This window comes from Falco cherrug, chromosome 6 (genome assembly GCF_023634085.1).
Source record: "Falco cherrug isolate bFalChe1 chromosome 6, bFalChe1.pri, whole genome shotgun sequence".
Lineage (NCBI taxonomy): Eukaryota > Metazoa > Chordata > Aves > Falconiformes > Falconidae > Falco > Falco cherrug.
The window spans coordinates 73,622,965-73,643,746 of record NC_073702.1 but is presented as its reverse complement, the minus strand read 5'-3'; the positions used below and the strand labels follow the sequence as shown (position 1 = coordinate 73,643,746).

Below are 20,782 nucleotides of genomic sequence, written 5' to 3'. Positions count from 1 at the left end.
ACACACCAGTGCAGCCACACACAGAGATACAGTGACAGATAAGGATATACAGTGAATAGGTGTAGGCGGATAGACATATAAGTGAAAGAGACATAGACACATGGATACCTAGGTATAGAAAAATATATAGGTATTTTGGCAAGTAGGTAGGCACAAATAGGCAAATAGACATAGGAATGACTGGAAAATTACATAGACATGTGGCTAGATGGCTAGCTAGATGGATAGATGGGTAGTGATACTGACTGGCGTTCTGCACTGCCAGGGCTCCAGCCCATGCATTCACAAGCAGCTCATCCTTCTGCCTGCTGCAGGAGGCTTTTCCAGCCTCTCCAACATGGGAAGGGGCTTTCCATCACTACTGCTGTGACTGCTGGACAGGAGCGGATGGGGACACTGTTACTGCCTGGGCCTGAGTGGTACCCAACAGCCATAAAAGTGATTTTATAAGCAGGTGTGCTCCACACATATGGTTTTATTGGTGCTTTGACATAATGACACTAAAACCACATGTGTGGATGGTGGTGTGAGCGGGCAACGGGGACTCCAGGGCTGACACACCTCCATCCACCCCTGTGGTATCACCCCACCCCTGGAGGTGATGCTCACCTATTCATCCCTGTGCCAGCAGCCCCGGGGGATGCCCCCACCCACCAGTGACATGTGCCCACGGCACAGCCCCTTGCGCCTGGGGGAAGCCCTCTCTACACTGACCTTTCACAGATCCCTGCCAGTTGAGAGGGTCCCAGACTGGGAGATGCAGAGCCCTGATATTTGAGGCTCAATTCACTTGATTTTGGCAGTAAAGCTGAACAGGAACATAGCACATTGATCCACACGGTATTTTCAGTATACCCTGGGACATCTCTGTCACCTGCAGCAGGGATCCTCCACTCACACGCAGTGGTGCAGACATGCGTGGCATCACACAAAGGTATACATGTTCACATCATGTAGCCCCATTTCCCTAAAGAGTCTGGTTCCACGTGGGCTTTGAATCCTGACTCTCCCCCAAAAAACCCAGCACTGACCCTCACTGCTCAGCCTCTCTCCACTCCTGCTGCATCGGAGCACAAAGCACACTGCTCCACGCACCCTGCATCCCACAGCTTTGTCCTTAAGGAAGTCATTTGTATTTATTTCCATTTGGGGGGGTGGGGGGGGTGGGGGTGGGGGTACGTGGGGAAGAGAAAACCAAAAAGCAATAACAATATTTGGGGGCAGTCAAAAACAATTTAGAAATGCCTCTGGAGCATCACATGATGCTCTTTGGACACCCTTCTTCCAAGTGGTAGTACCTGGTCTTTGGGAGGGGGGATGGGTATAAGTGGAGGTGTGGGGGGGTGCATTTTAGGACCACTGTCATCCTGTGAACAGATGTGATGTTTATTTAGGAAAGTGTCTCTGAAGGTGTGGCAAGGGCCTCTGATAAACCGGGCACCGGTGGTAGCCAGAGCCGGGACCCCTGCAGCTCTGGGGGTTTCCTTGGGCCGGGATGTCCCGATAGGGGCAGGGGGGTGCAAGGGGGTGCAAGGTGGTGCCAGAGCAAGGACTGCAAGGCTAACCGGGGGATGGGGAGAGCCAGGATCAGCCCCCCGGGAGGAAGGACTGTTTCATACTCACACACGGCACAGTATTCCACTGGGGTTTAATGCTCGGGAGTCACCCCCTTGCTCCGTCTCGGCCAGACGGGGGGCGGGCAGGGGCGGTGGGCGGTTAGCGGCATCCCTCCCCCCCCCCTCCCTCCATCCCCAGAGCCCCAGAGGCTGGAGGGGAGGCAAGGGGAGGTTGGTGCGCTCCGCCGCGGTGCCGCCCCGAGACATCGCCGGGCTCGCAGGGCGCCTGGACACCCCCCTCCCTCCGTCGTCAGCCCCCCCACCCCGGCCTGATCCTGCCCTCAAAGCCGGGGGTGCATCCGTGCACCCCCCGCCTTCCACCTCCCCAACGGCACCGGCTGCTCTAATACAAGACAGCGCCGTGCAAACACCGCGGGCTGCATCTCCGTAGCCCCTGTACCTATCGATGGATCCCTATAGATGTATCCCGGAAGGTCTATCCCTACATACGTATTAAGTCTGTCCCTACGGATCTATACCGCCCGTAGATGCCGCGCAGCCGAGGGCACCGGTGTTTTGAAGCCCGGTTGCGCGCCCTGCGCTACCCCGGGATGGCGCGTCCCCTCCCGCAGCCCGTAACGCCCAGACCCTCCTTACACAGGACATGAAATAAATAAAATAATATATTAAAAGAAAAAACAAGTTCACACCCCCCATCCCCGTGCAGGTTTGGCACAGCAGCCGCCGGCTGCATTTAGTCCTTTCACTCTGCCAAAACCATACTGTTTGGCTTGGGGTTTTTGTTGGGTTTTGTTTGTTTGGGGTTTTTTACCCACTGTTTAAAGAATTTTTTCGTGATTTTTAAAAAATTCAATTTCCGGCAAAGTCCTGAGGAGAAAATTTTAAATAAATCTTTCTCCCCCTCTCCCCTCAGCCCCAATACCTAATGTTTGGCGGCGTGGTGGTGGTGGTGTTATTTTTAAGTTCCCTGCTACTCGCGGGTGCATCTATCAACACCCGGAGTTTTAACTCTAGAACCGCCGAGGAATTCGATGCGGGGTGGGAAACCAAAACAACTGGCATCGTATCGATTTATTTCCTCCCTGGGGGAGAAGTGGGGCCTGGAAAGGAGAGTGGAAAGGCTGAGATTTGTTCCGTTGGGTTATTTTCACCCAGATTTCGTTAACGGCTTCGCTTTGCGGGCGAGCGCGCTCCGGAATCGCAGGGGGAAAAAATAAAAATGCCGGAGTGCAGAGCAGGGTTTTGTTTCCTGTCGCTGCGCTCCGCTGTGCCCCATCCTCTGCTGTTTTGGGAGATAAAAAGTGTCCCAAATCCATCCTCTCCCGCCCGGCTGGGGGTCGGCTCGACTCCTCAAGGCACTGCTTTTTCGGGGTGCGCTCCCCGGGATGCCGTGCTCGGTACCAAGGGCCGATATTTCCCACTGAACGCAGCTGAATTCGGCCACTCACACGCAAAACCGACCTCGGAATACTTTTTTCTTTTCCTGTTTTTTCCTGGATGAGGCAAAGCCAAAGCAGGTCCTTGCAATCGGCTCTGCTCCTGGGGGAGATGCTCCGGCGGTTTTAATCGGGTTTAACTGGATTTTTTATTTCTTTTTTAAGGAAAGGGCTGTTATTCAGTAGGAATTCAACGGAGGTTCAGCAAAGAGAGAATCACCAGGGATTTTGCAAGGCGTGGAGAGGGAGATGCGTGTCTGAAATGCCGGATACTCTGCTGCTTTGGAGAAGAAAAAAAATAATAGAAGACATCGATATATTGAATTATCCTTTCTTTCTGTGCATGCCAATGGCCCTATGTTCAACAACGTATTTCTATATATACACGTGCCCGCAGCGTGACATAAATTACACTGGATATTCAGATATGGGAGTATATACATATTGATAGTAACACACGTTCCCGTGTCCAACATGCATTAAGTCCCATCTATACGCAGTGTTTGTATCGGTATGTATATAACTATACACTCATTATTACATACCTATTTCCTCCGTATGCTTTAAGTACAAAGATCTGCAAGGCACACAGCGGCACGGTTGCCGATATTTCCCTGTGCTGTACTTCTGCCCCTGTAATTTTATTTCTATACGTGCCTATAATCATCTTCGTGCCTATATTTGTGTATCTGCCCGGATTTACCTCTAGCTGCGTTTTATTCTATTGTAGCATCCCCACCGGTCCCGCTTCCCCGGAGCTCTCCCTTTGCCTTCTGCCCCTGCTTCAATAAATCGCTTTCCCCCCCACCCCCCCGGCCTTTCCCCCCCCCCCCCTTCCCCCCTCCTCCCTCCACCTTTTCCATACAGAGATTTTTAATTTCCTCAGGGATTATTTTTCTTTCCAAGTCCCAAAAGCCACTGCCAGACTCCCCCCACACCGCTTCCCTGCCAGGACCCCCCAGTTTCCAAGGGAAACCCTGGAGCTGGAGTGTAGGAAATATTCAGGGTGCGAGCATTATTCCCGGGGAGCAGGGCTCTGGGACGCCTCGGCAGCTCTCAAATGAGCCCCTGGGAGAAGGGGGCCGGTAGGGGCTGACCCCCCAGTGGCCTTTGGCCCCTCGGGACCCCACGTTGGTGGAGGGGTGCAGTTGCCCTGGGCTGTCCCTGCGCTGCACCACTGACTTTAAGACCCAGCGGCCTCTGCAGTGCACAGGGAGGAGGCAGGAGGCAAAAGATGGGTGTCCAGGTTTTCTTTTTTTGGGGGGGCACCCCTAAACAGGCTGGAGTGGAGGGGAGAGCAGCTGTAACCTCATCTCTTTGCTCGAACCATGGAGAATTTGGGGCAGGAGCTTGGAGATACCCCCCCCTCCCTGCAATATCTCCAAGGCAGGGGGTTGCCTCCAAAGCGATTGGGGAGCTAGTGGGGGGTGGGAGGGTGTCCATGCCCCCCCAGTAAATGCCTTTTGTTACTTCTGTGAGCTGGGCATGGGTGTCCTTCCAGGTGCACAGGGAGGTGTGGAGTAGGGCTGCCCGGCTGGACTTTGCCTGCAGCACGGGGCCAGCCGTGTGGCCATGCCCATGGTGGTGGTTTGATTGTATTATTTTATTCCTTTTTTTTTTTTTCTTTTTTTTTTTTTTTCGTAACGCAATGAAACCTGGCGCCCAGCTGATGGTGCAACAGATATTAGCAAACCTCCACCCCCTTTGCCCCCCCACACCCCCCCACTTTTACCTCCCATCGCCGCCCACTTCCACGTGATGTGGGCAAACCAGTCAGCGAGTGGGACTGGGGAGTCTGGCCACACTGGGAAGCCAAAGGGGGGCCGGGGGATGGTGGTGGGGAGCAACACAGAGTCCCGCTGCCCCTAACGCCCCCCCTTCCCACGAAGCAGGAGCAGGCAGGAGCCAGGCATCTCCTAGCCCTCTGCCTTTCCCGCAGAGAGGGGGTGTCCTGCCCCACGGCCTCGCTCCTTCCCACCCCTCGCCCCCCCAGCACCGAAGGTGGGTAGCGCTTCTCTGTCCCCTCGCTCCTCTCCCTCGTTGTCACACTGGGACCCGGCGAGCCCCTTCCCATGGGCCTCCCCTGAAAGCTTCCTCCTGTTGTCTCCTCAGGCTTGAAAACGGACTCGATTTTCCTTTTTGGGGTCGATTATTTTTTTATTATTATTATAATCATTACTATTTTTAAGGCAGGAGGGGAACTCACTCCGTTTTGGCTTCATTTTGAGAGTCCCGTGGAAACGCTCCATCCCAGGCCGGTGACACGCACAGAACCAGCCGCTCCTCCGTCCCCTGGGTGGCGGAGGGAAGCAGAGGTTCCCTTAAACCCCCTTTTTCCCAGCTTGCTTCCATCCTTACCCCTTCCCAAAGCTGCCTCCGGCTTCTCCCCCTTTCCTCGGCCGCCTGCCCGTCTCCCGCTGTCCTCGGGGGTATCAGTCCTTATCTGCCGGTTATCTCTTCTGCTGCTAAATTCAGCCCAGCGGAGGGGTTCCGCCGGGGGAATCTGCTAGTTCAATCTAAATCAGTCCCAAGAGTTATTTCTCCGGCCATAATACACCCCACCCACCCCACCCCCACTCCAGCCCTTCGCCGGCTGTGATACGGTTTTCTAGGATCCCGCCATGATCTGCAGGGAAAACAGCACCTCGGGTGGTTTCACCCCCCTCCCAGATCCTCCTTGGGAAGGGTATTTCACCCTGAACCTCCGCCACAAGTGGGTTTTGGGGTCTCACCATTGCAAGACACATGCACACACCCCACCTCCACCCCGACCCCCCTCCCGTCACAGGAGCCCGAATCAGAAACCAAACCACGATGGGCAAGAAAAAGCACCCACCGCACCCACCCTGCCCCCCGGCTCTGGGAAGTGCCTCCCCCCCTCCCAGACCCACGGCATCCCCGTCCCCACAGCATCCCCGTCCCCAGTGGGTCACCCCGCTGCGCTTCCAGCCTCTCCCCACGCGGGAAAAGCCGGGGTGGTGGTGGGAAGAGAGGAATTATAAACACCCGGGGGGGGAAGTTTTGTGGGTGCTGCTAGGGGTCTGCTCCCCACATGCCATCACTTGCAAGTGGGTCCAGGCAGCATTGATGGGGGGGTGATGCCCCCCCCCCCCCCTCCTTGTAGGCACCCGTCCCCACGCGTGGCCGGCCTTTGGGGGGTGCGGACACACGTGGGGAGGGCGCGGGGTGGGAGGGTCGAGTCACCCTTCCTCCTCCTCCTCCTTTTCCCCCCCTTTCCCCACTGTCTGCCTAATTTAATACTCTATCCCGCCCCCCCCAGCCCACATCAGCCCGGGCCATTAACAGCTTAAAGCACCGGTCGTACCTGCGGGACAAAGCTTTTTGCTCCAGGCCTTAGGAGAGAGCATCGCTGTCTCTCACCTTCCCGGCTGTGTGCCCCTCTCCCCTTCACACCCTCCCCACCCCCCACACACCCCCCACCCAAGACTGCTCTAACCTCCTTATCTCCTCCGCCCCGAGTGGGGCTCCGGGCCGCTGCCTCCCGCATCCCGGCCGCATCATCCCCTGCCTCCCCCGGAGGTGGTGTTGGACGGGGCGGGGGGGGGGAAAGGCGGGGAGGAGACTGACCGAGGGTTTTAAGCAGCCCAGCCCCATCGTGGAGCCGGGGGGGAAAGCGGGGGGGGGGGGGAAAGCAGGAGGTGATGGATGGAGCCCAGTGGGAGAAGCTAAAGCCAGGCGGGAGCTAAATCTCTCCTCCGGAGGGACCTGGGCTTCTGGCTTGGGGTCTCGAAGAGGCGGCCAGACCTGCTGAAGGTGGGGAAGGTGGGTGGTGGGGAAGGGGGGTGGGTGGACGGAAATCGCATCTCTGGCGGTATTTCGGTTTTGGCTGGAAGGCTGTAGCACTGCGAAACCTCTCTGGCCACTGCTGACCACAGGGGAAAGCGAAGCCTGGGGGTTTCTCACTCGCTCCCCATCGCTCTGGATTGTGGCTGGGGACCCGGCTGGGGTTTGGGAAGGCCCATCGCGAGATGTACCAGAGTTTAGCCATGGCAGCTAACCCCGGCCCTCCAGCGTACGAGGGGGCAGGTGGCTTCATGCACAGCGCGGCCGCAGCGTCCCCCGTCTATGTGCCCACCACGAGGGTCACCTCCATGCTCCCCAGCCTGCCATACCTCCAGAGCAGCGGCTCTTCCCAGCAAGGCAGCCCCGTCTCCAGCCACTCCATCTGGACTCAACCCGGAGCCGAAGGTGCCGCTTACAACCCTGGATCTTCTCATCGTCCCATGTCACCTCGGTTCTCCTTCTCCACCAGCACCCCCATCCCTGCCACCTCTTCCCGGGAAGCTGCGGCGGCTTACAGCAGCTCCTTGAACCTTTCTGCTAACGGGAGGGAGCAGTACAGCAGGGGTTTCAGCAGCTCCTATTCCAGCCCCTACCCAGCTTATATGAGCCCTGAAATGGCCACGACCTGGACTTCTTCGCCCTTCGACAGCCCCATGCTGCACAACCTACAGAGCCGAGGGACGCCCGCAGCCGCCCGGCATGCCAACATAGGTGAGCGCAGACAGGGTTGGGATAGGGGAGGGAGGGTTGCGCCCCACTGCCCCCCCTAATTTTTTGTGCACGCACCCTGTTTTGGGTCAGGCGAGGAGGCAAGAAGGGCAGGAGGGAGAAATTCGGCATATTCAGGATGTCGCTGCTGGAGCCTCCTCTCTGATTGCAAAACTGCCATTTCAAATTATCCTCAAGGACCACAGTTTTAAAAAAAATAAATGTAGTTTAGGGTAGGTCTGGACTGGCAAGAAATGATGTGCTGAGCTACTGCACAAGGGCCTGCTGGGTCTACAAATAGCTCTGAGGGGATTTAGGGGATGTCCACAGTGTATGGGACCACAGTGCTCCATGGGCATGCAGGCAGTCCCTTCCTGGTCTTGCTTCAGGTGTAAAATAGGGAAAATTTATTTGGAAAATAGGGAAATGAAATTTGGCCTGTGAATCCCAGATCTTTCCTTGGGGCTGTTGCATGTGACATCTTTTTTTAAAATTTTTTGAAAGGTCGGTTTTGGCTAGAGAAAGGGAAAGTGAAGGGAAATCTGGTGCTGAGAAGATATTGATTATCGTGTTTCCTGGGGGGCTCACAGGCACATCTGACTGACCCAGCCCTGTATTTCAGTGTCTGCTTGCCCCATAAAATCTCAGCCCTGATCTCTTGTGCCGATCCTGATCTCAGAACCTTTCGGTTCAATATGCGCCCCAGGTCCCACAGCCAGAAATCATCCCGAATGGCTTAAAAAATTGCTTTTGTATTTGGTATGGTGGAAGAAGGAGAAAAGGGGAGAGAAATGCGGGGCACATATTTGTATCGCGGTTTCATAAACCCTTTTTTCCTCCCTGCCTTCTCTCTATGAAGGTATTTCTGTCAGCTTCGGGGTCGGGGTTAACAAAGAAAACGACTCATATTTGTCTGCAAATAAATTTTAAGATTGAGTTCTTTAACCTGAATTTTGGAGGGTAATTTTTCCATCGTATCTAGCAAGATTTGCTTTATCTTTAGTATTATTTTAAAGCACTACAGAAAAGCAAGTTGGGCGCTGGTGAAGGCTTGGCCTTGCCAAAGCCTTCTGCTTTTCTTTGGGCATTATGAAATTGCTAAAAATCAGAGGCAGATTACCTTTAAGGGTAAAGTTTTGGCCAACTAGGCAAGTTTTTTGGGAAGCCATGAGAAGGTAGAAAGCATAGGAAAAAAAGCAGCACAAATCAAATAATCAAATAATAATTGGATATTTTCAACAAGGACATATGTGCATTTGTATCTGGCTACAGTGCCATCTCTCCCTTGGGGAAAAATATATTACGTTTTTGCAGTGGTCTCAGAAGGGTTCTTAGTAATAAAAATAACTTAAAGACAAAATAATGCAAATGAAGAATTGCAGTTGCAAAAACACCTGGCAGATTTTAAGGTGCCAGAGATTAAGCGTAGTGATTTTGGGGTTTCAAGCTCTGTGTTACGCAGCTGTTTGCGTTGCAGGTCTTGCAGCCTGCATTTTGGTGGCAAGAAGTGGTTTTTATCTGGGCCCTTAAATAACACCAGGAAGATGGGATGAATTGAACCAGTCCAGAAAACATTAGCAGTCGCTAACGAAGGAGGAAGGAGCTGGGATCCTTTTCATCGCCAGGTCCTGATTCGGGTGCTGCACTCACAGTATCATCTCCAGCATCGCCAAGGGCAGCACGGCAGAAACTGGGGGATTTATTAGCGTGGGTCTAATCATGTCTCTGCCTTGAAGGTGGAAAAAGCACTTGGCTTTTAAATAAAAAGTGCTTGGGTTTTGGTAAAAAAAACACCAAAACACAACCAAAAAAACCAAAAAACCAACACAAACCTGCTCGAGAGCTGGTGAGTTTTAAATTCAGGATTAATTTAAATTCAGGATTTTTTTGGAAGGCAGCTCCCCTGGCAACTATTTTAAGGTCTAGACCTTCCCCTTCCCCTCTTCTCCCTGAGTTGGGACGTGGCCGCTGCCTTCCCCTCTAGATGCTGGGGCAATGCTGTAGGCTGCAGGTACAGAGGGGGTTGTATGAAGCGTGGAAAGGCTGGCTGGTGGTTTCTGAGTGGGGAGAAGCGGGGATTTTTTTATGAGCAAAGGTGAAAAGCCCCGATGGGCTGAAAAACTGAAGGCACTGAAAGATGTAGCAGGGGGGTGACACACACCGTCGTGGACAGACCCACTTTAATAACACATCCAAGCCTGGCTCGGCATCTGAGCAGTCCCTGGCACAGCAGTGCTTACTCCTTCCTTTGCCATTCCTTAGGACTAAAAATATTTTTATTCCCTGCACAATGAGGAATCTCAAGGTGGAAACGCAATCCTTAGTGCAAGGCTGGGTTAAATCCAGTGATTTTTGCAGCACTCTCATTTTCTTCCAGTGATTTTGCTTCCTGGAGAACCACCACCTCTGGATAGCGCTAATTGCAGAGCACCCCTGGGATCTTTAGAATTTTAATTATTATCAATTTTTAATGATGAAGATCAAGTCTATGCAGGTGTAGGTGAATATGCAGACACAGATATGCAGTCTATGCAAGTGGGCATGACATTTTTTTCCTTGCTGTAGAGCAATGCACCAGGAAAAGAAGTTTAGTGAGAATGTATTCAAAGAAAATGATCCTTAAAGAAATAAACATCTTGTTTTTCCCTAATAAGAGGAATTTTGGCCAGGGTTAAAACGTGCCAATGCAGCTGTGCCGTGTGAAGCACTGGGAAGGATGGGTGGGTAAATCACATGGGCCGATTTGAAAAACATTCCCTGGTGTGAGTTCAAAATGCCAAATCTGGGCTTTTCAGGGTAAATTTGGTGAATTATTTCATTACCCTGAAGGGCAGGATCAGACCCTGTGGTTGAGGCCGTGAACTTGCTCCAGGCATTGCCTGGGGTGGGGTTACAGTGAATTCCCGACTTAATGAGGCATAAAAAGGACCCGCTGCCATGTCCCCATACGGGAGACTTGCCTGCCAGCACCAAAAAGCTCCTGAAATCTGTCCCAAAATTCGCAGGGTCAGGCAGCCTGCCCCTTCCCCCTTTCCCAGGCTGAGGGCAGCAGGGATCGAGGCCGGCACGGGAGCCCAGGCGTGTAGAGTCGCTGCCGCTTGCTGCCTCCTGGATGTCTCCAGGCTGGGGATGGAGGGCCACATCCTGGTTTGCGACCCCCCTACCCCCTGCAGTTTTGCTATTTGTAAAAAAGCAGCAGGTTTTTGGGTTGGTTTTTTGTTTTTTGTATTTTTTTTTTGGGGGGTGTGTGTGTTTTGTTTTCTGTGGCACTGAGAAGGTTGATGTGGTTGGGAGTAAGTGGGGGTGAGGGGCTATGGGTATTTCTGATGGGTGCTTTGCATTTTGTTTCGACTAAGTCCAAGTCAGGGTTCCTCAAGCAGGCACTGTTTGAACACAGCAGCAGCATCTGGGAAGATCAAAGCCTGGAGCAGACGCTGGGTTGGAAAATGTCTTCTCTACTGCTGGTGGGGGAGAGATTGTGAACCAGATCTTAAGTTTTCCCATAGGGATGCTAAGAGATTTGCCCTGTAGCATCCCAGAGCCGGCATTCCCAGTGACTCATTGGCATTTGTTACAACCCTCTGCCCTACAAGTGTCCCCTGACCTTCCCCATGCACCTAAGGACAAGGTGCCTGCTCCCCGTGGGGTAGTGGGTGATGAGGGGAGCCCAGAACCTCTGCTGTCCCTGCCCACGGAGGGATGGGGCCGTAGGACAGAGGGACAGGGTCATAGGACAGAGGGATGGGAGCATAGGATGGAGGGACGGGGCCAAAGGATAGAGGGATGGGGACACAGGATGCAGGGATGGGGCTGTAGATTGGAGGGTTGGGTCGTAGGACATGTCTTGCATTTTGCATGGGACCTTACATCCCCTGTTTTGCAAGTGGTTGCGTTTCTCGCCTCGGCTCCACTGGCTGGGAAAGCTGGCCCAGGGCTTTGTTCCCCCCTGTGGGTTTCAAGCCACCTTCTGCTCTCCTGCCTAATTTAATTGTCACTGGTTAGTCTGGGATTTGGGATGAAACCCACAGAATTAGGGTTTCTGATCTTTAAGCAAGATCAAGCTCAGACACACAACTGATTATTACCCCCCCAGTCCCCAAATAGTATATTTTAAATTGTAAATAAAGCAACAAGAAGAATAAAACAACAACCAAAAATCATGGGCACTATATTACCTTTATTAATAATACAATTATTTAATCAAAAATTGTACTTTATTACTGAATACAAATGCGTTTTGCATAGAACAGCCATGGTGTAGTATATAATATATTATAAATGCTCATGGACTTTTGTAAAGCAGTAAAACTTCAGGCAGTGGATATTGGCACTGAATCTAAGACTTTATTAAGCCAGGATTAATTATTTTTCTCCTCTGCACTCGCACTCATGTGCGTGTCTTTATCCCTGCAAGAATAACAGCAATAGTTTTTTTATGAGACAGCCGATATTTTGCTCTCTCCATATTGATTTCCACCAGTTTTGGGGGAAAGAGGCAAAAACCTTGGAAACACATGTTTATCAGGCAGTGTTTCCCAAAGGAAATCGGGCCCGATCCTGCTGCCTCGTGCCTTTCTGATGTTGGAGAAACCTTTGCTCAGCAGGCACAGAGGGGCTTCTCAAAACTGGTTATCCCAAAAGCAGCTGTGTATTTTGAATGGGCAAAACATCTCACTCGGAAAAATTAAGGATAATTTAAAAAAACCCAAACATCAGCAAAGCACCAACCAGCAAATAAAAACCCAAACTGGGTGAAAAAGCAGCAATGCAGTGAGATGAGCAAGTTTTTGTGCCTGAAGGTCGGCAGCCTGTTGCTGCAAGGGGAGGATGTGTTCAGGGGCTCTTAAAATAAAGGTGGAAAAATGCAGTTTTAAGGAAAAATTATTTTTAAAAAAATTGATACTGTAGTCCCCAAACCTGCAGAAACCTTTTTGTCTCATTGGCATAGGGCTCTGGGCTGAAATTTTTGCTCCTCAAGCCCCACAGAGCTTTGCATGCACAGGAAAAAAGGGTGCAAATATATAATTTTTCAGAGGTTTTGTTCCCAAATTCACATGTCAGCCCAGTGTGTCCTTCCCACCCTACAATTTCCTTACTGCAAAGGAAATGCAAAAATGGGATATTCAGGGGGATCTTCCTCTGCTCAGTGATGTTCCTGGGGGGCACGAGGCAGAGGAAGGTGGGGAGATGCAGCTGAACATCGTGGGTCCTTTGAGGCTTTTGCAACCCTTACATAAAAAGATGTAGTGAAGTGTCTGCCTCCCATTTGGGGCTCACCACTGCCTGCGAAATCGGGTGGGGATCGGTGTCAAGAGCTCAGACTGTGGGCTTAAAGTGGCTGGTTTTGCTCATGCTGGGGAGGGCAGAAACAGAAATGTATTTTTTGCTGGGATGGCTGTGCCGGCCCCGTGTTACGGGGACGGGACGTGTGATTGCCCAGTAACGTAATTATGTCGCCAAAGCCCCTCGGCTGTAATGGCAAGGTTAGGTAGTTACAGGTATGGCATGCTTTGGCAGGGGGGATGTGTGTAATTATGCCTGTAGGACTGCAAAAAGGGAGATTGGAAATGCCAAATATTCGCCATGTAGATGGATCCTGAATTCATGTTTCTGTCTGGCAGGAAGGTGTAAATACGCCTTTGGTGTGTGACTGTGAAGTGCTGCTTAAATAACCAGGGAAAGAGGTGAGAACGTGCTCTTGCCTCCAAAATTAACCCAAATTATAAAAGCAAATTTCATTATAAGGGTGGATCGAGTTTTTTTGGTGGGTTTGTTTTTTTAGGGGTGAAGAAAAAGACCTTGCAGGTCCCCTTTGTGAGACAAAAACCTTGCAGCTCTCTACGATAACGTCCAGCATTACGGCAAAATATTAAAATCTCTCTGGCCTTTACAAGTCTTCCCCAAATCATCGGTCATGGTGACCGGTCCAAGCTGTAAATACATCTGTAATGACAAATTAAACCCAATTATTTGCCACGCCTGAGCAGTGAGGTCTTTATACATGGGTGCTTACACGAGCGTGACAGCACTTGAAAATAATTTGATCATCATTGGCTTTGCAGGGGCTCATACAAGTGGCATTAAAGGCTCTTTTGAAAACCCCCATGTTTCTGCTGTGCTAAGCGATGCCGTTGGAAGGTCTCATATGGCAGAAATGTTTTTTTTTTGTCTCTTGCAGTTTTTCAGAAGGTCGCTTGCTGCAGGGTATGCTTGATTTTGCAGCATTCCCCATGCGGTTGCACCCTTTTAAACACTCGGAGCACTCAGTGGGGATTTCTTTTTCAAAATGATAAGCTGGAGCTGGATTTTCTCATCTCAAAAAAGCGCAGGCGGGTGGGCAGGCACTGGATCTGCTAGGAAAGAAGAGCTGGGCAGAGATTTTCAAAGCTGAACATAGATCTGAGCCTTCCATCTACACTGAAATGTTTCAGCTTTCAGGTTTTGTCAAGGTCTAGATTTTAAAGCCAAGTTTGGGGCAGCGTCAGCTGGAAGTGAAAATAATTTTTTATTTCCATGGTATGCCCAGTGCTTATGTTTTTCTCAATTATTTGCTGGCACAGAGGGGTTTTTAGCTTAATTATATGGACATCTAAATGTAGGACACATCCATTGCCTGAGCAGGGGCAAAGTTGGGTCCTTCCTCCGTCTTTCTGCTGTTTTTTCTGTCTTCCTGAGGCAGATGCTGCTATATCACCCAGGCAAGGTTTGCAGGATCAGCCCTTCCAACCACTCCCCCCCGCAACCAGATTCAGTATGTACTGTGAAAAAAAACAACAAAACCCAACCTCCAAAAACCCCCCAGTTTTCTTGCTCAGAGCTGAAACCATTTCTGTTTTAAAGCAAAATGGTGTTTGCCGGGAGCTGGTGCAGGATCAGGCCCATACAAGAAGCTTCCATAGGGAAGAAATGCAGTTCCTTGCAAATTATATGGGGCCGTTACAGGTTTTTTCGGGGGGGGTGAAGCCCCAAAGGCCAGTGGGACCTTTCTTTTTCCTTTCTGGAAAGTGGCCACTTGGCTTTTATGTTGCAGCATGTAGAGATTTGTGCTTTTTTTTCAAAATTATTTTTAGTGACCAGTAGAGCTGGTGAGCCCCTTATCGGAGCCAGCTGGGCTCAAACAGCTCATGCTGGCCTTGGGAGAGACTCTGAAATTCATTTTGTTTGTGAAAGAAGAAAAAAAAATATTCATGGAAAGTCAAGTAAAAGTAAGTTTTCCACCAGAGGTGGGGTGAGGGCAGCCGGCTAAGAGATGCGGTGGGGCTGATCTCCTGTCTCCACCAGGGACTGGTACTGGACGCTTCTGAATCTGGGATAACAAAATTGCTGCCTGGAAATGTTTCCTCCTAATCCCTGGGAATTAAGTCGGTGTCTGCTGGGGGAGCATTTCAGGAGAGGTCCCGCAGTGGGACGTCAATGCCTGCTCTTGCTCTTCTTCCCAAAGCTCGGCTGTTTTCCTCGGGTCGATGCTTCTAGCCGCAGCACAGTGTGTTTACGGGGTGCTGGGGTAGGGCTGCTGCCTGTTGCCATCAGACTCCTAAAAGGTTAAAACTCAAGCCTAGTGGAAGCGGTTGGGTGCAGAGATGGAGTAGCAGGGTCAGAAGGAGACCAGGCCGCTCCCTTGGCGTAAGATTTTGCCAATTCTTGCCTTTTTTTTTTTTTTTTTTTTTCACAGCTCTGTCTTGCACGGTGCTCTCTGGCTGTGTCTATAACAATATTTAAGTAAGTCCAGGTTGTCCTCTGGCCTCAACGGCCGGGAGAGTGGGCTGTCTCCCTGGGTTCTGCAAACATCTCCAAACAGTTTGGGAGACACCTCCCACTTGTCTGCTTCTCAGCTGCCTGCCTCTGGCTGCTGCCAGTCCTCCTGCTTCAGTGCACCTCGGTTTTCCTTCAGGCTCCAGCTTCCCGAGTCATGTTATTATATTTGCAGGAAGGGAAGAAGCAGTTTTTCTGGACAAGAGAAAAGCTGGGAAACTCTGATTCCTTCATGCTGAAACTCTAGAAGACACAAAAACCCAACCTGATATTTATGATTTAAACTCCTGTGAGTTTCCAAGCCAGGCTCTTTGGTTTGCAACCCAGGGAGCCATCGTTATTTAATATTCACGGCTTGCAGCACTGGAGCTGTAAAAAGTCGGTGAAGCGATGAGCCCCAGACATCAGGACTCCTCCAAATGACATGTTTGGCCCCAGATTCCTGAGATTATTTTGGGAAGGGAGTGCTGGCCCCAGGGGCTGGCTGCTCGAGGGACTAGCTGCTGGGATGGATGCTGAGTTGGGACATGCCTTGGTGATGTGGAGCACAAGAGGGGCAGCTGTCTTGCGGTGATGTCTCCTCCTCATGCTCCCCTGGGCTGGGAGGATGCCCTGGATCCTGTGCACAAATATTAGGTTAATTTCTCTAGGGGCTTCCCATGTTTGGTCCTTCGTTGCTTCAGTGGGGCAGATCATTGATGCTGTGATTTACCCAGACCCTCTGGATGTGGAGGTCTGGCCTCAAGGGTTTTCTCAGTTCCCAGCACAAGCAGGGCCACAAGCAGGAGGGTGAAATCCCCCTCATGCCCCCTTCCCTTTGCCCCCAGCCAGGGAAGGGTCTTGCTCTGGCAGAGCTAGCTGCCTGCCCTGCTGCCTGCCCTCCCCAAGCATTTCTATTCCTACACCAACATCCCAGTCAGACTCTGTCACCTCCCTTCATGCGAAATCAATAACAACGGGTGAGCAGGTTAATTATAATCACAGAATAAACGCCGCGGTCTCAAAGTTCACTCAACTTCAGCAGCATTTCAAAATGAGCAGATGATGCCAAGAAATTTTCATTGATTCCTCTGGGGCAGGTGTGGGAGTTTGAACCTGTCCCCAAGTTGATCTTGATTCAAGACCTACTCAATTTTCTTCCTTATCTCAACTTTCGCCTATCTTATAATACCTGTTATTTTAGATAAAAAGTCCAATCAATTGAGTTAGAAAAACTGCAAGTTATACGTTGCCCTGATAAGTTCGGTACCTGCAGTTTCATTGGCCTGGGCTGCAGTCTCTGTGCGAACTGACCTTTGAAGATCTTTATCGGCAGCCGGAGGAATTGCTCCATCCTCCCACCCTACTCAGGGGCTGAGTTGACTTAACGTTCAGAATAACTAATAAAAGAGGAAAAGAGAAGGGCCAGGGGTTAGACAAACTGACTGCCCCCTGTAACGTGATGAACTGTAGTAAACACCTTTTTGTTTGTCCCTGGCTGGTGTCCCGTAGGGAGGCCAGGATCTGGCCTAACTTACTGTGGTGTAACTCTTCTGAGTGGGATTTGTCAGTGCAACACCTCCAAATTTGAGTCAGAGCCTGTGTCTAAATTGGTGAACTAAAGAAAACTGAGGCAGGGGTTTGGATATGCACATGATCCTCAGTATTGGTTACTGCTGTCATGCTCAGAGAGGGCTCAGACATGTGGAACCATATATACCTTACCTATTTCTTACATTCCTACACATGGTATATATATGTTTTTTATATACAAAGAGAGTCTTAAAATATATATGTGTGTGTGTTATATTTGTGCACGTATATATAAATGTATATATACACACACAATTCTATATAGGTATGTTCTATATAGCCATAGAATAGTAGTTCTAACAGCAAAACCAGAAATAACTGATTAGAGATGACTCCTAGCTTGCTACAATGGCATTCTTCAGGACATGGTATATGTGTAAATATACAAATATATACATTCATATGTATGTACATATACACTTACACATGTATAATACACATGCACACATATGATAACAATAATACAATTAATTGTATTCCTACAAGGAGGATTTTGCCCATTTGATTCAGATAAATGTCTTTCTGTCTGATCTGTGCTAGTCTGGGGCAAAAAAAACCCAAACCCAAGAATCTTTCTGTTTCTGGAGTTGCAGGGTCATAGACATGCAGATTGGAAGACCTCTAGTCCAGCCTCCTGCTTGAAGCAGGACAACTACTAGCAGTGGCTGAGGTCAGCTGTGGCTTTACCTTTTACCTTTACCTGGATGAGGCTTGGAAATGCCCAGGGATGGAAATTCCCCCACCCCCTCATGAAAACGCTTTTCCTAACGCCCAGCCTGTGGTTTGTGCTGCACCCCCTTGTGCCTTCTCCCACTATGGGGAAGAGTTTGGCTCTGTGGTCTGGCATACGTCTGGCTATCTGATGCCCTTGTAATGATCCCAAACAGCACCAATTTCCCTGGGCCCAGAGCTGGCTCTGGCTTTGGTCCACCTGGGTGCTGGTAGTTACTCCTACAGGCAGACCAGATGGTCACCGTCAGACAGACAGATGCTGCACTAGGATGTATGACCACAGTCCATTTTGTTCCCATTGTTTAAGGAGTTTCAGCTCATCATCTGCTCTGTAGGACCCCAAGTGGACCAAGAGCACGTGATGGCTGTGCCACCGTTGATGATGAACTAGTGCCAGATGCCAGCCGTGGCAGCCCAACAGACCACGCTCTTCAATCAGTAGCACAGCTCCTGGCATGGTCCAAGCACAGACCATCTGAGCCTGACCCAAGCATCTCCTGGTGCAGGTCCTCGGAAGCAGTTTGTATGTCACCCCTGTAGATTGGGGTTCGAGAGCATCTGAACATGGCTAGACTCTGTTAACTGGGCTTAGGGTCAGGGTTCACCAGTTACCCAGTAACTGGCCCCAATTCACCAGTCTCCCAGTAGCCATATGTCCAGTTCCCATGGCTCAGCCAGGGAGCAGCAGCTTGGCATGCCTCCACAGCACACCTGCTTGCGGTCTCCTGTGGGCACACCACACACAGCTGCACATGATGGAGATGATCCATTGCCTATGTTCAACCCAGAAATAGCTGCCTAGGTGAGATCATGGCATTGAAAATCCTAAACTTTTCTGACCCTCTACATTTTTTTCCCCATTGTCCCTTTCCCTGCAAGAAGAGCCTCTGGTAGACATGTCCATTTGGAGATGGGCCATATTTCAAGGAGGATAATGCTGTAGCTGGTTTTCCTTTGTCAAAAGAGAGAAAAACCATTTCCAGGTGCCTCCTGCCAAGCAGACCCCAGGCTGTGGATAGCCTCATTTTGGCCATTCCCTGGGCTCTCCATGCTAATCTAAGATTTGTTAAAAAATATTTGGACAGTCGATAAGCAGAGGAATCTCCTGTTTATCAGAAGAGCCTCAGATATTTACAAGTGTGAGAATTGTAAGTAAAAGTAAGAAAGGCGAGGTCATCTTGGTGGGTGGGATTAGGCATGCATCCCAGCAAAAGAAAGCAGACCTTAGAGTTCACTCACACACAAGTTGACAGCCAGCAGAAGTTGCTGTTGGACACCAGGTTGCTATCAAAGCGGTGGCCAGCAAGTGCTCCAACCCAAAGCAGCCTACATTCTTGGGGATGTGTGCATGCCTGTCTCCTGTATAGCAGACTGTGTACCTTTTGGATGTGGGACATAGTACTTTAGTGTGTGGGTTGACAGGCTTTCCACACAGCTCTGGTACAGCCATTGGGCTTGATGGTTTGGAGTCTGGTAGTTTTGGTGTGCCAGACAGCTGTCAATGTTTTTCTGAGCAATGAGGTTGGCCAGTCCCCCAGGACTTTCTCCTGCTCCTTCCCAAACCAGGCAGTTTGTTTGAATCTGCTTTAGAGGAATCCAATCCGTCTCCACCCACCTTTCCTCCAACCACTGTCTCCACATCTGTGACTGTGGCCTTTGAAAGCGGTCCTGTTGCCCCCTCCAGTGAGGCAGGGAAGAGCCTTTGCTCCTTCTCTGGGGGAAGAGGAGTGTTGCAAGATGAAAAGCCTTGCTCAAGGGAAGCCTATTGCAGAGCCAAGCCTGAACTCAAAGCCAGGCCCAGCATGTGACCAACCTTCCTGTTGTGCCCCTCTTGCATACAGTCTCAGCTGGTCCCTTGGCTGCTTCTAACTCCACCGTCCTTCAAACCAGGGAAAACATATCCATGAAGGAAAGGAGTATTCTTGGCTGTTGGCAATGGTGTGTGCCATAGACCTTGGCTTGCCGCAGGCAGAGGAGGGAGCTTTGCAGGGGAGGGACACAATGTTCCCTTTGCCTTGACATGAAACATTTGGTCTGGGAAGGGCCGCACAGGAACAGTCTTGCTGTGGTATTTCATGAAGCAAGGGAAAAAAACCCCCAGATTTCTTTGCCTTTTTAAAAGCAGTGTGTGGCTCAGCCAGATTGTAGGGTGAATGTTTCCTAAGCACTAAGCAGGGTCTTTAGGTTTGCAGGGGGAAAGCTGATCTAGGCAGCCAACTGAGCAACCAACCATTTTCTCCACTGCAGATGTGTCAGATAAACCCCAAAACATTCTTGGAACAGCATGAAGCCATTTCTGTGAAGCTGCACAATGATGTGTTTTGCTTGAAACTGTGTTTCTGGCTAAGCATAGGGAATTTACCTGCTTCTCCATTTCCTGCAGTTCAGCAGTCACACAGGTGATGCCTTCTGTTAATCCAAATCAGAGGAGTGCAGGGAGCCACACTCCCACCAGCAACCAACTCAGTGACGGGCACTACTCAAACAGGCACTCTCCTGTTCTCCCCATGTCTAGGTCCCATATGGGGAGGTCCTAGTGGGGTCCTGGATGAATTTTCCCCAAATTCTGTTCAGAGGGGAAACAGACAGAGAAGAGGGTGGGGGTGGGGTGGGGGGGAATGCCAACAGGCAGAACCTGTATTTACAGAAACATCCTTGGCTCCATTAGCTGAAGGGTAAGATAATGCACATCAGCTTTCTGATTCCAGTCTATGTGTCAAACTGATGATGTTGAAAAAAGAAAGGCTCACTGACAGCTTTTTTTTTGGCTACAGATCTCTCCCATGCATAAATTTGGGCTCTTTTGTTTAGAGTCCCTCCCTGCCCTTTCTACTTCCATCTCTCCTTGTTTCTTGGTGCTGTCTTCCTTTCCAGTTCAGCCCTGCTCTGCCACAGTATTGAACCAACCAACACTTGTAACTTCTGTGATCTGACCAGAAAGCTTTTGCTAGGCTTTTCCACTTGAAACTTCAGCTTCTGGAGTCATGCAATTCATAGGAGCATCTCAACCTTTTCAAAAGAAATAGATGTGACTTTTCAGCCCCACTAGCTGCAGCAAAAGGCTTATTGAAAGGACCCCTAAAGGTTTGAGCTGTCGGAAGGATTTCCACACTGTCACTTTTTAATGGAAACCATCTTGGGATTTGGGACAAACCATCCTGAGCAACTGGGAGTGGCAAAACCTGTTTCCCCCTGCTGTGC

The 20,782-nt window shown here is 50.4% G+C and overlaps 1 protein-coding gene and 1 long non-coding RNA gene across 5 annotated transcripts in view; one reads left to right on the top strand and one right to left on the bottom strand.

The window, feature by feature from the left end:
• Nucleotides 1-2,633: 2,633 nt before the first annotated feature.
• LOC114017048 (uncharacterized) lies at nucleotides 2,634-6,566 on the bottom strand. Of its 3 annotated transcripts, none has more exons than XR_008732890.1 (3): nucleotides 6,471-6,566; nucleotides 5,220-5,305; nucleotides 2,634-3,290 (listed from the first exon to the last, which is right to left on the bottom strand). It is a non-coding gene; the product is annotated as an uncharacterized LOC114017048 (long non-coding RNA). The 3 variants fall into 3 exon arrangements; XR_003561849.2 differs by lacking the exon at nucleotides 6,471-6,566 and adding an exon at nucleotides 6,339-6,446 and having other exon boundaries at nucleotides 5,220-5,529; XR_003561848.1 differs by lacking the exon at nucleotides 6,471-6,566 and having other exon boundaries at nucleotides 5,220-5,554.
• Nucleotides 6,567-6,979: 413 nt separating this feature from the next.
• GATA4 (GATA binding protein 4) overlaps nucleotides 6,980-20,782 on the top strand; it is a 28,216-nt gene continuing 14,413 nt past the window's right edge. For both annotated transcript variants that reach the window (XM_005443536.3, XM_014283486.3), the window contains exon 1: nucleotides 6,980-7,528. In XM_005443536.3, the coding sequence (XP_005443593.2) occupies nucleotides 7,003-7,528 (526 nt within the window). In that variant the 5' untranslated portion in view covers nucleotides 6,980-7,002. The remainder of the gene's footprint in view (nucleotides 7,529-20,782) is intronic.